Source organism: Tachypleus tridentatus, chromosome 11 (genome assembly GCF_004210375.1).
Source record: "Tachypleus tridentatus isolate NWPU-2018 chromosome 11, ASM421037v1, whole genome shotgun sequence".
Classification (NCBI taxonomy): domain Eukaryota; kingdom Metazoa; phylum Arthropoda; class Merostomata; order Xiphosura; family Limulidae; genus Tachypleus; species Tachypleus tridentatus.
In genome coordinates this window covers 59,937,739-59,953,811 of record NC_134835.1, presented here as the reverse complement: position 1 = coordinate 59,953,811, position 16,073 = coordinate 59,937,739, and the positions used below count along the sequence as shown (strand labels likewise).

The window sequence follows — 16,073 nt, the reverse complement described above, 5'->3', positions numbered from 1 at the left end:
GGTCTTTTCTACAATCGTAGTACACAAATCTGACAGATAATGGCAGCCTGCTTGTGTTGGGTTATGGTCTGTTTTGTCCAAATACTCTTACAACTGTTGCATTAGCTTAAAAATACTTCCACATTTTACTTTTGATACCTTGCGAAACTTATAATCAATATGCATTAGTCTGCTGTGATTGGTTGTGTTTCATGCATCTGATTACCCTCTCCATGAATGAAACATAGAAGTAAATGCTTTCTTATGTTCTAGCCATGGTTCACAGGAAAGTTGGATATCTTAAACTCTGTAATTCACTTCCATGTGACAACTGTATGAAACTACTACTTCAAGTGTTAGAAAGAAGGCTTAACGAACAATTACCATTTCAGATTATGACTGGTTTTAAATGCTTGACATGAATGACTACAAACGATGATAGGCATTACTTTATAAGTAGTTTTGACTTGTCATGGCTGTATATATTACAGATTATATTTTGCTTAGTGTGATGTCTTATTTAATTAGTATTTACATAGTTTTATTTTCATCAATTTGCAATATTCACGTGCAACATACAAGAATGTTCTCTAGGTTTGCTGAGAGGGCCACAGAATGTCTTACGAATGATGAAAAACAGCCATCATATTTGTACCTTTTTCACATGATATGCAGGTAAATTGAACAACTGGAGTTAAAACATTCAATAACACATACAAATTAAAGAATAAAATGCTCACTACTAACCACAGTTAATAGATATATCATAAAACTAAGTATGACAGATTACCATATACAAACTTGATGATGGCCCTAATGCGCGCGCACACACACACACACACACACACACACACACACACACACAGGTATCTAATCTCATGTTTGATCAACACTTCCTTCTGATGATGACACAAATGTTTTTTTGTAAATTTGACAGATATTGAAAGTGGCGCCATCTCTTGGGCGAACCGCTAATATCTAAACATTATGTATAATAATTATAATTTTACATATATAGACAAATAGATATACTGCGAATAACACTCAAAAACTTTCATTCCTTCGTTAACAAGTTGGCCTACCCATTAATATATTAATAATTTTTAAATAATACTGAATAAAAGCATAACTTTTTTCCTTTTAGGAACAATTTTGTCATTAAAGAACTGTAACAATTTTGTGAACCTGACGATGACCGAAGAAGGTAAAGAACTGTATAAAACACTCGTCATCACTGATTATTGTATAAAACACTATATTATGAATCATATACAACGATGTTTCTTACGGTTCAAAGGATAAAATACATGGATTTTAGTATGCTGCATAATATCTTACATTTTAACATTACAAGTTGTAAAACACGAAAAGTAGTTAACACGTCACGATCAAAAATCATTGAATAAATTCTAAATCGCAACTTGTCTTGTGCTGCCATCTTTCGAGAACTTAAAACTCACAGTTCCTAACAAAAGTTTTAAATCTAGAGATTTTCTTTTTTGGTTGAAATGTTTATCTGAATAGTCTATTAGATAGCAATAATTTGCTAGTTCAGAGATGCAGCACAGGCATATCTTCATTTTGGTATGGAATATTTATAACGCACAATAAGTAATTTCTTGCTTTTCTCTTCCAGTGTTCATAAAAATAAAATTCTAATACATAAAGGTCTATGAAAAACATTCGAAGTCATAACACATTCTATTGTAATTAACCAACTATATAAAATATATCTCCAGATAATAATATAAAAAATGAATACAGGTTTTCTTATGTGTAACATACAAAATGAAATATTTGGAGACATAAAAATTTACCTAAATGGATAATCATTTGCTAAACAGTAGGCTGCTGATGCTGCTACTCCCATCAGCTCTAACAGAACTCCAAACAGGTTAATTCCTTCCGCACTCTTTGCTTTCGAAATTTTCATAATTTGGGGGACCTTAACTGTAAAATGTATATTAATTTCATTACTAAAAACAATATACTAATGACAAGCCTCATCTAATTTCTCTAAGATGTTATTACAATCAACAATTCAGGTTACCATTTCCTATAAAATACACTGATATTCACTGATTAACATGAGTTAATCATTAATTATTGCTCAATTATTAAAATGCACCAACGAAAATGTTTAAATATTTATAATACAAAAGAATAGTTGGTTGAATCGCATGTTAAAGACTATTCTGAATGTTTTTTTTAATTATCTCTAATTTAATATTATTCTCATTACTGTCTCTATTTCATGCAATTATAAAGAATCCTTTCTTCATCCCAGTAGCCAGTAAACAATTTAGTCTTTGTGTAACATTTCCTGAATCTGCTACCAATTGGAAATACTTGTTACTTCTCTGATGAAAATTAGTGTACATAAATACTATACTAAGTTCAAATATTATTAACTCCAAAAGTAATATGTTTATGTGATGTTCAAAATATTAACTCTAAATGGTTCAGTTTTCAGAGCAGTAATAGTTTGTTTTTTTTCAGGAAATTCCAAACAAACTTATTGTTAGAAACTTTTTGGACTTCACCTCCTTTGCAGTCACTGAAAATATTTAACTGATTGAAATAGGTTTTTCTTTATTATAAGAAAACTGTAATTTGTTTCATGATTTCAAACATCAAACCTTAGGACAATTATCGTGACAGTGGTATTTAAATGTCATTTCAGAGATACTATTCCAGTACCAGAACGATCCCATGGCTATCATTTTCCTATCTTCCAAGTTACCAATATCTTTTTATTTGAATGTATTTTATACTTTAAAGAAACTGATTTGGGAAATATGCTGGTTAAGAAAAAATTGGGAAGTTTACAAAACAGTAAGGACTCATGGACCAGATAATGATTCCCCAAGGGTTTTGAAGGAAGTTGAAAACTGAATATGTGAGCCACATACTAGTACACTTTTTGTCAGTCCTTGAATAGTGAGCAGGTACCAGAAGAATGGGAGTTAACTAATGTAACTTTTTTTTTTTAATTGTCTCATTAATTATAGACTCCTTAGTCTTACATTAGTTGTGGGAAAAGTCTGTTAAAAGATACTGTGCAAAATCATTTAACAAGGCTTATGATTTTACTGGATAGTCAACATGGTTTCACCGAGAGAAAATCTTGCTTGACAAATCATTTGACATTCTTTGAAAAGGTTACTGTTCATGTTGATGAGTGTAAGAATATATATTTTAGTGTATCTGGATTTTCAGAAAGCATTTGACAAGGTGCCACATGAAAGGCTTTTAAAAAAACCTCTATAAATGTAGTGTATAGTATAAATTATAGTACTGTATAACAAAGTGGCTGGATGGAGGAAAGCAGAAGGATGTTACAAATGGAGGTCAGCCAAACTGGATTAATGTCACAAGTGTGGTATTTCAAGACTCAGTCTTAGAACCTTTGATATTTGATTTACAACGACATAAATGAAGGAATAATCAAAACGTTACTTAAATTTGCAGATGATGTTAAGGTCTTGGGTGTTACTGGCTGTAAAGAAGATGCTGATGCTTTACAAAAAATTTGGATGATTTAGTGAGATAGGCACATAAACGGCACGAGTCTTAATTATAATAAATACAACACAATGCATATGGGTTATCATAACTTGAATCATAAGTATGATTTGGATAGGAATAACCTTAATGTTATGAAAAAAAGGATCTTTGTGTAATAGATGATCAGTTTCTAAAGCCATCCAAGCAGAATATTGTTGCTAGTGGTATGGCAAATAGGATTTTAGGTTGTATCTACAAAAATATCAAAATACAAGTTTAAAGAGGTTATAATTTCATTGCATGGGTCATTGGTTAAGTCACATTTGGAATAATGTGTTGAGCTCCTTACCTTAAAAAAGACAATTGTTTGAAAAGATTCAGAGAAGTGTACTAGAATGGTGTCTGGGATAGAGGGTTGTCATATGTGGAGACTGAAATCTCTCAAATTATTTTCTCATGAAAAAAGAAGAGTTGGGGAGATCTGATTGATTGGTTGGTTGATTTAGTGTTTTAATGGCACAAAGCAGCTAGGTTATCTGTGCCAAATGTCCAATAAAAAGGTAAAAATAAATTAAATGTAGTAAAATACATAAAAGGAAATGAAGGTAAAACAAAACAGCATTGAAAAACAGAAAAAGCATAAAACCAATGTTGACATCTAGCCTACAATGTTAAGACAGAAAGCAGAGTAAGAGAAGTTGTAAAGGACTTTCTCTAGCACAATGGTAATGATCATAACCTGCCAGGAAGACTAACAGGTAAGTACGAGAACCACCGTCAGTCATCTGAAGTTGGCCTTTCCAGTCCTGGTTCTGGGTTGTGTGTCATAACAGCCATTATCAGAAGGTAAAGTAATAAAAGTTTTAAAAGACATGTAGCAAAATTATAATAATAATTAGCCAAATGTCCAGTAGAAAGGTAAAAATAAATTAAATGTAGTAAAATTCATAAAAGGAAATGAAGGTAAAAACAAAACAGCAATTAAAAACAGAAAATAGAATAAAACCAATGTTGACATCCAGTCTACAAAGTTGTAAAGGACTTCCTGAAGCAGAATGGTAATGATCATAACCCGCCAGGAAGACTAACAGGTAAGTACAAGAACTACCGTCAGTCACCTGAAGTTGGTCTTTCCAGTCCTGGTGTCGAGTTAATGTTCTGGCCATTTTCCAAAATTGAACTAGAGAGATTGAAACTCTTAAAAGGGAACCACAATTAAAAAGGTGTAATGAATAAATATCAAACACTTAAATGAGATTAAAAAGATTAATGGCCATTAAAAAACAAAACTTTATCAAGGTGGACAGTGTCACTGTCACCAATAACACTGTTCAATGTTACAGACAAACCTTGGGACAGAATATGTTTAAAATAGTGCTGTCGTTGAGAGTTGTAACAATGGCAAGAAAGTAAAATGTGGCTTACAGTGATTTGAGTGTTACACAAACTACACACTGGTGCAATAGTTCCAGATAAAAGTAAACAATGAGTTAAAAAACTATGACTAATGCATAGTCTAGTTAGAACAAATTCCTCCTTCCAAACCTTACAAAGGCTAGACAGCCAAAGCCCAATATAGGGTTTAATTTGGAAAAGCTTGTTGTCGCGTTGCTCACTCCAAGTAGACTGCCAGCCGGCATGGAGCAGAGCCTTGAATGCAGGACAATAGTCCATGTACGGAATAGGTACAGTGGTGATAGTGCCAGAGCATATAGATTTATTTACCGTGTCTACAAGCTCATCCCATGAATACCAACATGGCCTGGTATCCAGAAAAACTGGATAGAAGTAGATGTTAATGAGAAATGGGCCAGTCGGTTTTGAATATCAGCAAGAACAGGGTGAGAGCCAACGTGAAGCGATTTCAGGGCCAGTAAAGAACTATGCGAGTCAGTATAAATAGTGCACTTGGAGTACTGCTCAGCTTCAATATGATCCAGGGCAAGAGATATGGCATGCAGTTCAGCAGCAAACACAAAAGCTGTAGAGGGGATTCTGCACGCAACCACCGAACAGCAACAAACCATGGCAGAGCCCACAGAGTTACCTGATTTGGAACCATCCATATAAATTGAAATGGAAAAATTGTTTGAAAGATGTTCAGTAAATAAAAGGCAGTACTTCCTATTGGGAGTATCTGCTTTTCTCAGATTATTTAAAAAAAGGTCACATTTGGGGAATGTAATAAGCCATGGTGGAATGGGCTGACCAGTGGATTCTGCAATGTTATCCAAGGACAGACCTAATTCATCCAATTGTGCCTGAATGCAAAGGCCAAAAGGAGCAATGACAGATCATCTGTTCTGAAAAAATATGGCCCACTGAGGAAGGAAAACACATACCCAGGTGGGATGCTTTGGTAAGGAATGAAGTTTCGAAGAATATAGTAAAGATAGTTGCAAATGGCGAAGGTGCAGAGAAGGTTCATGAGATTCAACATATAAGCTTTGAACTGGAGAGGTGCAGAAAGCCCCATTGCAGAGTCAAAGTCCTTGGTGATGAATGGGGTTCAGCATCTTTAAGGCCGAGGGTCTGGCAAAGCCATAGACCATTGATCCATAGTCGAGTTTTGATTGAATAAGAGCACGATATACCTTTAACATAGAATATCAATCTGCTCCCCAACTGGCAGTAGAGAGGACACAGAGGATATTCAGTGCTCTTGTGCATTTGACCCATAGCTGCTTTAAGTGTGGTATAAAGGTCAGCTTACGGTCAAAGATGAGCCCCAAGAACTTCGTCTCAGGGACCACTGGCAGCGAAACTTCACCGATACGAAGTTCAGGATCATGGTGAATACCTCGTTGGCAGCAAAAGTGTATGCAAACGGTTTTAGAGAGAGAGAAATTAAAGCCGTTTGCTATGGTCCACTTCAGTACATAATTGATGGCAGTTTGTAGATGCCGCTCAATGTATCTCATGTTCAATGACTGACATGAGATGTGAAAGTCGTCAACATAGAGCCCGTTTGCAATAGTGAGAGGGAGTTGTTCAGTGATGGCATTTATCTTTATACTGAAAAGTGTGACATTCAAAGCACAGCCCTGAGGCACCCCAAGTTCCTGTAGAAAAGATCGGGAAAATGTCGAACCCACACGAACTTGGAATCTCCTGTCCAATAAAACATTTTTAATAAACATGGGTAAATGGCCACATAACCCATATATATGGAGATCTCGTAAAATGCCATACCTCCATGTTGTGTCATAAGCCTTCTCAATGTCAAAGAATATTGATACAAGATGTTGTTGTTTGAGAAAGGCTTCTCTGATTGATGTTTCAAGTCGAATCAGGTTGTCCATGGTGGAGTGCTGTCGTCGGAGCCCACATTGGGTGGGCGAGAAGGAGGTTGTTTGATTCGAGGAACCAAACAAGATGAGCATCAACCATCCTCTCTAAGGTCTTACAGAGACAGCTCGTTAAAGAAATTGGATGGTAGTTTGAAGGAATCTTGGAATCTTTCTCAGGCTTAGAGAAAGGTAAGATAATAGACTGGTGCCAGGCATTAGGAAAAACATTCTTGTGCCAGATCCTGTTAAAAACAATTAGAAGAATATCAAAAGAAGCAGTAGATGGAGGGCACAGCATGTCATAGTGTACATCATCTGGTCCAACAGATGTACTGCGAAACCGATGAAGGGCCAGATCCAGTTCCACCAGTGTAAAGAGACAATTATAGTCATAGAGACAGTCAGTTTGAAAGGAGAGAGGTGAACACTCTGCCCGAGTCGTGATGGCAAAAAAGGTGGAGGAACAAGCAGAAGTGCTAGATACCCAGGAAAAGCATTCACCTAGAGTATCAGTGATGCTCCGGATATCAGCTACTTCTTGGCCATCAGAGAGTAAGATCGAGAGGAGACAGAATTGTAGTGCCCACTGACCTTTTGAACCCTGTCCTATATGACTTTGGAACTGGCGGTAGAAGATACGCCAGTTGTGAACTTAATCCAATATTCCTTCTGGCTTTGACGTCTTACCCACTTAGCATGTGCACGGACCCGTTGGAAAGCGATGAGGTTCGAAAGTGTGGGATATCTACAGAAAGTATCCCAGGCCCATTTTTGAGCCTTCTGTGCCATGAGGCAGGCAGGATTCCATCATAGATGACGATATAGTGGAAAACGTGTCAAGGTTTTAGGAATACACTGAGCAGCTGCTTGTATAATACAGTCAGTTACCGCTGCCACTCAGTCGTCTATCAATGGTTTGACTCATGATGACCGGATCAAGTTCTGCAAGAGCAGTGAAAGTGGACTTGTCTGCCTGATCCAGCTTCCACCATGGAACGAGGGTAGGGTGGCATTGACCACGGCCAGTCTCTCTAAAAGTATAGGAAAATGATCACTGCCTAGTGGATTATTGTCAACCCTCCATGAAAAATTGGAAAATAATGAAGGGGAGCAAACCAAGAGATCAATAGTGGTAAAGAACTGACTAAGTGCATGAAAATAAGCAGAAAAACCAGTATTGAAAAAAAAAAAATTATGATGAGAGAGCATATGCTCTACAGAGTGACCCCTCCTATGAATAATAGCATTTCCCCAGAGGGGATGATGTCAATTAACGTCCCCCACGATTAGAGAGGGAGACGGCAACTGTTCAATGAGAGCATCAAAGTCTGATTGATCAAATGTCTCTCAAGAGGACAGGTAGAGAGAACAAACAGTGATGGTATGACCCAAGGAGACACAGATGGCTACAGCCTCCAAGGGTGTGTTGAGTGACAAAGACAGGGTGGGCACATGCTGATCAACCAACAGTGCCACCCCTCCATTTACTCGTCCATCACACAGCCTGTCATTTCTGTACAGAGAAAACTACCGAAAGGTGACTGTATCGGCAGGTTTCAAAAATGTTTCTTGTAAGGAAAGACATACAGGATGGTAGGAAGCAATAAGTGTTTTGATGTCATCCAGATTAGAACGTAAACCTCGACAGTTCCATTGTATCAAGGTAGCCATTTTTAATGACAGGTAGGCGATGTGGCTGGAGAACCCTTCTGTTTACAACCACGTCTTTTTTCCTTACTGTTCTTATCCGGAGGAGCTCTATCGATCTCCATGGATCCTACCCTGGGTTGATTGGGCAGGTCTTTGTTGTTGGAAGGGGATTCCAGTGACCGAGGATGTGAACAAATGATTGTTTTGCATCTTGGGGTGGGAGAAAAAGATGTATCTGAAGAAATGCCTATATTTGAAACCAAATGATGTGGATCTTGGGGTTTGTTGGAATGTCTGAGAGGAACAAAGATGGGTGTAGAAGTTGATTCATCAACCTTTTTAACCATGGAGGTCAAAAGGCTTTTCATTTGTTTTGAAAATGATTCTCTTGGAGGTACAGAGAGATCTGTCTGCACTAGCACTGTAGTTGTGGAATGAAGTGCAGCAGCATATGTCCAAGATGAAGTGGCGTACAGCAATTTCTGAGCCTCAGGATAACTAATGTTATGAGTCGTTTTCAAATGCTGCACCTCTTTTTCCTCCAACCATTTTGAGCAAGAACGAAAGTAGGAAAGGTGAAAACCATTGCAGTTGACACAATGTGGGACACAACGAACACGTCAGGGAACCATGACATGACATCTTTGAGTGGCCGAACCTGTGACATTGGAAACATTGGAGAGGGTTTGGAATGTATGGCCGTACCCTGCAATTTAGATAACCTGCCTTGATGGTGGCAGGTGCACATGGTGATGTAAATGTTAAAATGAGGATATCTGTCGGTAGTGTAACTCCATCTTTGTGAGTGGAGATGCACCTCACTGCAGAAACTCCTTGAGTGGAGAAACCAGCGAGAATCTCTGACTCAGGGAGGCTCTTCAAATCCCTCTCAACAATAAATCCTCATGATGAATTCAAGGTAGCATGAGGGGTAACCTCAATAGGTACACCCCAATTGCCTTTAAATTCATGAGGAGTTCACTCCATTGGGATGTGGATGTTTCAACCAATATGTCTCCAGATCGAAGCTTTTTTACTGACTTTGGAGAGCCAGCAAGTCCCTATAGTCCCTTCTGAATAAAAAAGGGGGACACTTGCCCTAAAGGTTTTTCTGAAAGAGAATATAATATAAGAAAATGAGGTATGTGTGTTACAGATGTTGAACATTTCTGCTCAGAGTCTCCATGACCTGGTCGTTTACCTATCGACTGTTTTTTCACTATTTTATTTAAATTTTTCGTAGGAGGATCCATAGAAAAAAGGAAAATTTTGGTACCCACTGACCCCACCCACCAAAAGCCCTACGTCAGGACGCACTACAATGTCATGCAAGGACATTGCAGCAACGCCAGGGTTTCGTGAGCATATACCCAAACACCAGCAGACACAATGTCCACAGCACTGGTACTTGGTTGACTCTAGCCCAAGTGGACCAGCCAATTGACCCAAGGGGGGCGACCCAAAGGCTGCCCGTCTACAGGAATTCAAGGCCAAAGTGGTGTGTTAGGGTTGAACCCCTCAACCACCAAGATCCTTTCCTCCCCTTCACAGGTCGCCACGCACGGCAAACATGTGGGAGGATGGTTAGATCCCAGAGGAGGTAACAAGAAAGAACAGAACCTTCCCTGGGAGGTCCCCTCACCACGTACAGGAATCCACACCAAGGGAGGGATCTGATTGAGGTGTTAAAGGTTGTAAAAAGGGAATTGACAGTGTTCATGTACCATCTTTCTTCATATACAACAGTGAGAACAGTAGTGCTAGGAGACAAATTTTACAAGGTAGAAATCATCATCAGCTAAGAAAGTTTAATTTTTCTAATAGGGTGGTTGGTCTTTTGATGTTGTAGAGGTAGTAATTTTAAGTGAATTTAAGAAAAAGTTTGGTAAGTACATGAATATTAAGGATTGACTAAGAGTTTTATTCATTTTTTAAATTATTTAAATTTAGCTTTGAGGATAGGACAGCTGAAATTAACCAATAGTCCCATGTTGCTCCAAAATGTTATGTTAATAAAAGGGCATGTCTGTTTGTGTGCAATACTAACTCCAAGAGGAGAGAACAGACTGCTGAAATTTTGCACCCATACTAAGTAGACCCTGGGAGTGTGCACCTGGGGATTAGTACTTGTCCACATGCATGCCCCATAGTATACCCTGTAGTATATCAGAGTAACAATTTCGTATAAAAAAGCCAGTGCATTTTGGTAAGAACAAGATCCAACAATGGCCTTTATATCATGTCATTTAGTAACAAAAGTATAACCTAATATTGTTAATCCATGTACTGAAAAGTATAAAATGAAATATATACACAACAAAACTAGAAAAATATTTGCTGGTTTCTTATTTTTGTCTTTGTTAATTAAAGAGGTTTGTATTTATTGATGATATAACAAAAAATGACCTAAGTTTAAAAATGAATCGATACTTTTACTTTGATGATACATTTTATGCACTTGCTGAAATATATAAACCTAACAACCAGTGTGAAACTGGGTACCTTTGCTAGTAGTGTATAAAAAAAAAAACGTTTATTTGTCAAGTAATCTCTCATAACAATCATGAGAGATGTTTTACTATTTTTTGTATAGAAATAATTTTTTTTTTTAAATTTACATTCTTCTGACCTGAAAGTACTCACTTTCACACAGAGAACAGCTATTTTCCTTGTGCATCTGCCTGTGAGAGTTTCACGCCACTAACACTGACACAATTCCCACATATTTTTTACAAGCATTTAATTCAGACTGAGCTGACACATATCATGCAATAAAAACTCCCCATCAATAGGAGGGCAACAAAACTTTCATGCACAACAACTCTCCCTATGCTCATGCACTCAATAATTTCATTCTTTGGTGAGACAAGTAAATAAAATAGGGCACTAGAAGTGGGGAGTACAAATAACAATGTTAATAGGAAAGTATCTATAGAAAATACGCTTGTAGTTAAGAAAAATACTAACTTCCAAGAATAGCCAGAATTCCACACTAAAATTGGCAGAAAGATCAGTGCAAAATTTTATCCAGATGAGTTCCCTTCAGAAAGTGTCCAAAGGGAAGTTCGTGGAATATGACACCTACTGGAAGAGGTTCCATAAGAACACATATCTCAACCACAATATACTCTTGGCCTAGAAAGAAAGTCTAATTGAAATAAGAAGATATAAGTAACTACAGCAGATGCACAATGCTTTTTATGAGAAAATGTAACTAAAATCATGAAAAGTTCAGGTATTTGTCAAAGCCAGTGGTAAGCTTAGGATTTGAGATCATATTTGAACAAATTTTGTTGAATGCATTCTAAAACCATATAATTTTACACATTTCTCTGTTATCTAATAGAAAATATACTAAATTAACAACACTTTCAAGAAGGCCACTTTCTTTGTCCACCTCCTGTAACTGTGGTGGAAGAGACCATGAGAAGCATCCATATCATAGATATTATAATGTTGGTAATCATTTGTGAGAAGAAAGAAAAAAGTCTAGAGAGAAAGATAATATAATGAGCAAGAAGCCAATGGCTCAAACAGATCACAAATAAAAGGATGCAAAGTAATATTAAGGTACCAATTAGATACTGAAATCAGGTGAGAAGGTCAGAGAAGATTGAAGGAGTGGAACAAAGTTGAAAGGACAAGGGAACAAACACCATGTGGTACCAGGAAATGTGGAATTTAATCATTAGGTCACCTCATAACCAGTAAAGGTGGAGAACAACAAACCATAGGAAAACAGCCAGGTTAAAAGGCATAATGGTAGCAAGGACTGACTTTAGGTAGGTGCAACAGGAGTAAATCTACATGTGCAGAGCCACCTTAAAAAAGTTCTCAATCAGTGTTGTGTCATCTACTTTTTAAAATCCACCTGCAACTTCCTTGCAGCAAACTTTGCTATAAAATCTTGGTAATATGATGTTGGTGCTTTTTATTCTCAATGAATATTATAGTGGTTCTATTCAGCCTCTCTTGATATATTTTTCTCAGATAAAAATAATAAAAATCTAACTGGAAAAAAACTATTTCTGAAAGAGAAATCATTCAGATAAATTTCAATGACTCATTTATGCAGCCATGAAAGCCATTGTCACTGGCTTAAATGAATCAATGAGTGAATTACTTTGGCAAGTCAATTCAAACAATCTATTCAACAAACAAAGCACTCTGTTGGGTTTTTATGCCATTTATACATTTGTGTGATGTCATAGGTGTGGAACCCCCCTTGAGGTGAAGAAACCAAGGTGGTTGCCTTGATTTACTTACTATATCTTGAGGCCAGTCTGAAAGATAGTTACCAGGAGGAGAGGAAAGACCAATAAACCAATGACAAAAGACCCAATACTTAGTACAGAGTGGAAAAGTAATGATAATGTGACAAGAACAATGCCACATGACTAAAGGTATGGCCTGATAGGCCAGAGACGAGATGATATGTGAAGATAGAGGAATGATACCTCTCAATGAAAAATGGATTTTTGAGGTTACAGTAACAGAAGGGGGATATTGGGCAATAAAAGAGGGATCTGTATGTCAAACAAATAAGCAGATAAAACCAAGTCTGAGTTGGCCAAAGAGGCACCAACAACAGGCATAGAAAATAGGCAGTCAGAACTGAATGATGAGAAACAGTGCATCAGAAAAGAGGAAGCCTGGGAATAAGATGGGTTTAAAGGCATCTATGGAAAGGTCTGGAGGTGTAGAAACCATTTCATTCATATAATACATAACAGTTCAGAGAGGCAGTACACAATCAAAGTTTTAGCTGCTTGCAAATGATAAATAACAAGATAAATCCAAAATAATTGGGCACAGAAGAATAGATTTATTGCCTGAAAATAAAGGGTCCTGGGAATAGGTACCTCCTGGAAGGTTGATGTAAGAAATGACCATGGAGTTGTCAAAGTGGTGCATGTCTGATGAATAGTGAGAAGTTTGAGCATACTGATGTGAGGTGAATACTTCTCTTTTGTTGATGCTTCCACATCAACAAAGAGACAAATCCATTGTGAGAGCTAGTAAGTGGATACAAGAAGTAGTATGGGCAAGTACTACAAGGCACAGATAGTCTAAGTACTTTTCACCATAAAATGCCAAACCAACAAACCAAGTACCAGTAACCATGAAAATTCCTTCAGAAGAGGTTCACAAATGAGAGCAATGGAATCAAAGAAAGAATACCTTGAATTCATAAAGTCTACTGAATAAGATGCACATGTGTACAACTCTACAGAATGAGGGATACCAGAAAAGCCAGTCTTCAAAAGTGAAAGAACCTCTTCAACAGGATGAGAATACAAATCCTGGTGATAAGATGCATCATAAGTGAGAAAAAAAACTGAACATAGTTTGGATAAGAGATGAAGAAAATATCAAGAGGTACCAAATATTGAGTGATCATCAGAAATAATTTAGAGCTTGTAACAAGCTAGAAGCCTCCTGTAAATGGATGATATCATCCGAGAATGTGCCAGTATAAGTCAATTATCCAAGGAAAGGAATGCCAGTCCCAGGGCATGAACATGATGAATAAAGGCTCTCATGATATAAATTGAGTATAAAAGGGATTGATGCTAAGTCCAAGAGAAGATAAATGAATTGAAACATAAGAACATGATGAACAGAACATACAAAAACATATAGAACACAGGTCAATAGAAAATGTGGAGGAAAATGTCTGATTGTAACCATGGTCAACTACAGACAAAGAAATGGTAAGAGGAGTGAACAGGAAAGATGAAACTCTGTGGTGGAGAAATAAAAAATGCCTGGCAACAAAAACACTAATAATAGGAGAGAAATAGTAGGAACCCAAAGGGTCAGACATAACAGTCACTAACATGAAGATTGATAAACTAGACTTGTAATGGAAGGAGGAGAAACAGACAAAGGTCTGGAACCTGTAAGGAGAAGGTCAGGGGTGAACTTACACAGAAAAGACAGGAGTAAAGAGTAAAGTTGAGAAAGAAAGAAAATATGGAAAGATCATAAAGACTGAAGTTGTACCATGTCTGTCCAAATCTCTAAATAAAAGTGAAATCACTGAAGACATAGAAGCAAAACACGTAGTCTGATGATGGCCACATATACAAGGACAAGGAAAGTATGCAGTCAAGATGAATGTAAACTAATTCCATAAGTTCCAAAATCAATGGAAAAAAGTAAAGATAGAGAAGAAAAAGTGTAACAAGCTCACCTAGCAAAGAGAAAGGAATCAGTTTCTACACAAGTGTCTGAAATAACATGTGGAGCTAAAAAAAAAGACAGCAGAGTGGTGAGAAAATGATGAAGATGCAAAATTGGAGAACAAGTGTGGACAAAAAAGGCAAGGGACCCAGTCCCTAAAAAGACCAATTAGATAAAAGGTGAGGAGCTGAGAAAGGAAAAAAAAAGTGTGTACAAGTTAAAACAAAACAGTCAAGAACATCAAGGGAAATGAGGTATTTGGAAGTAAGAAATAAGAGAGAACAAAGTAAATTCCAGGAACTCATATAACAGAGTAAAAAAATGAGAAATATTAACTCTATAGTTACATTTGGCACTTGCTTATACAGAGGATGTTACATAGTTCAACATATTGATAACTCAGTTTTATAATGTATCTTAATAAAAACTGGTAACATTTTGTTAAGGATAAGTATTTTGTACGCTAAGAGTGAGATTATTCTTATCAAGTATTTCCAATAAAATTCATTATTTTTGTAGTTACTTGCACTCAGATTCTGAAGAGCTGAAAAGCAAGATGATTTTCATGTTAAGTATGAAAACAATTTTTCCACCTTACAATGTTCAAATTTCATTTGTATAAGCCCCAGAAGTTTCTAAAATGTATACCAAAAGTTTTTAAGGGAAATGTTTATGTTTTATATTTCACTTTCTCTACTATATTACTAACTGTAGCTATTATCATCAACATAGAGTACAATGAAACATTTAATATGACAACACATGAAAGGTACATACCTTAATTTTTTTGTCAAATAATCTTAAAAGATCTTTTAGTTATTTTTTTTTTATATACATATTTACATTTTCACATTTAGAATTGTTATTATTAAACACAACACACATCAATGGACATCCTATACCAATATTATAGTATATTTTGGCAGAGGTACTTTAGCCTTTAGCAGAATGTTGAGCTCATTTACATTACACTAACCTTCATGAGGGAGTTGGGTTACATCATAAATTATCAAATTTTTCATATATACATCTTAAAACATACATAACAACGAAAATATAAAACTAAAACCTATATACAATTCAAATGTCTATCTAACAAACTTATTTTAGGTTAGAAACAATACAAAGTGCCAGTAAGAACAGAAGCAGAAAATGCTAAAGGCAATTTGATGAGTTCTCTAAATAAATATTGGCAAATCATATTTCAATGTGTTTATAAACATGTAGCTAAAATAAGTACAACTGACTGAGAAATCAACTCTGTGTAGAAATTAGGCATGGCTTCCATCAAGAGTTCCAAGAAATTTATTTATTCTTCAAGCCTGCTCTATGCAGTACCCTGTTGAAATAATACTGTGAAAACAGACCAATTAACCTAGTTTCTGTCTACATATGTAGTAAAATGCTCATGTCATGCAGAGAAATGTGCAGAGGAGGAACCCATAACCAGAGTTATAAGAC

The 16,073-nt window shown here is 36.5% G+C and overlaps 1 protein-coding gene across 1 annotated transcript in view; it reads right to left on the bottom strand.

The window, feature by feature from the left end:
* The window catches only part of LOC143232246 (mannose-P-dolichol utilization defect 1 protein homolog), an 89,089-nt gene that overhangs the window by 60,909 nt on the left and 12,107 nt on the right, over positions 1-16,073 (bottom strand). Inside the window, exon 3 of the mRNA XM_076467416.1 lies at positions 1,797-1,929. Coding sequence (XP_076323531.1) covers positions 1,797-1,929 — 133 coding nt within the window. The remainder of the gene's footprint in view (positions 1-1,796; positions 1,930-16,073) is intronic.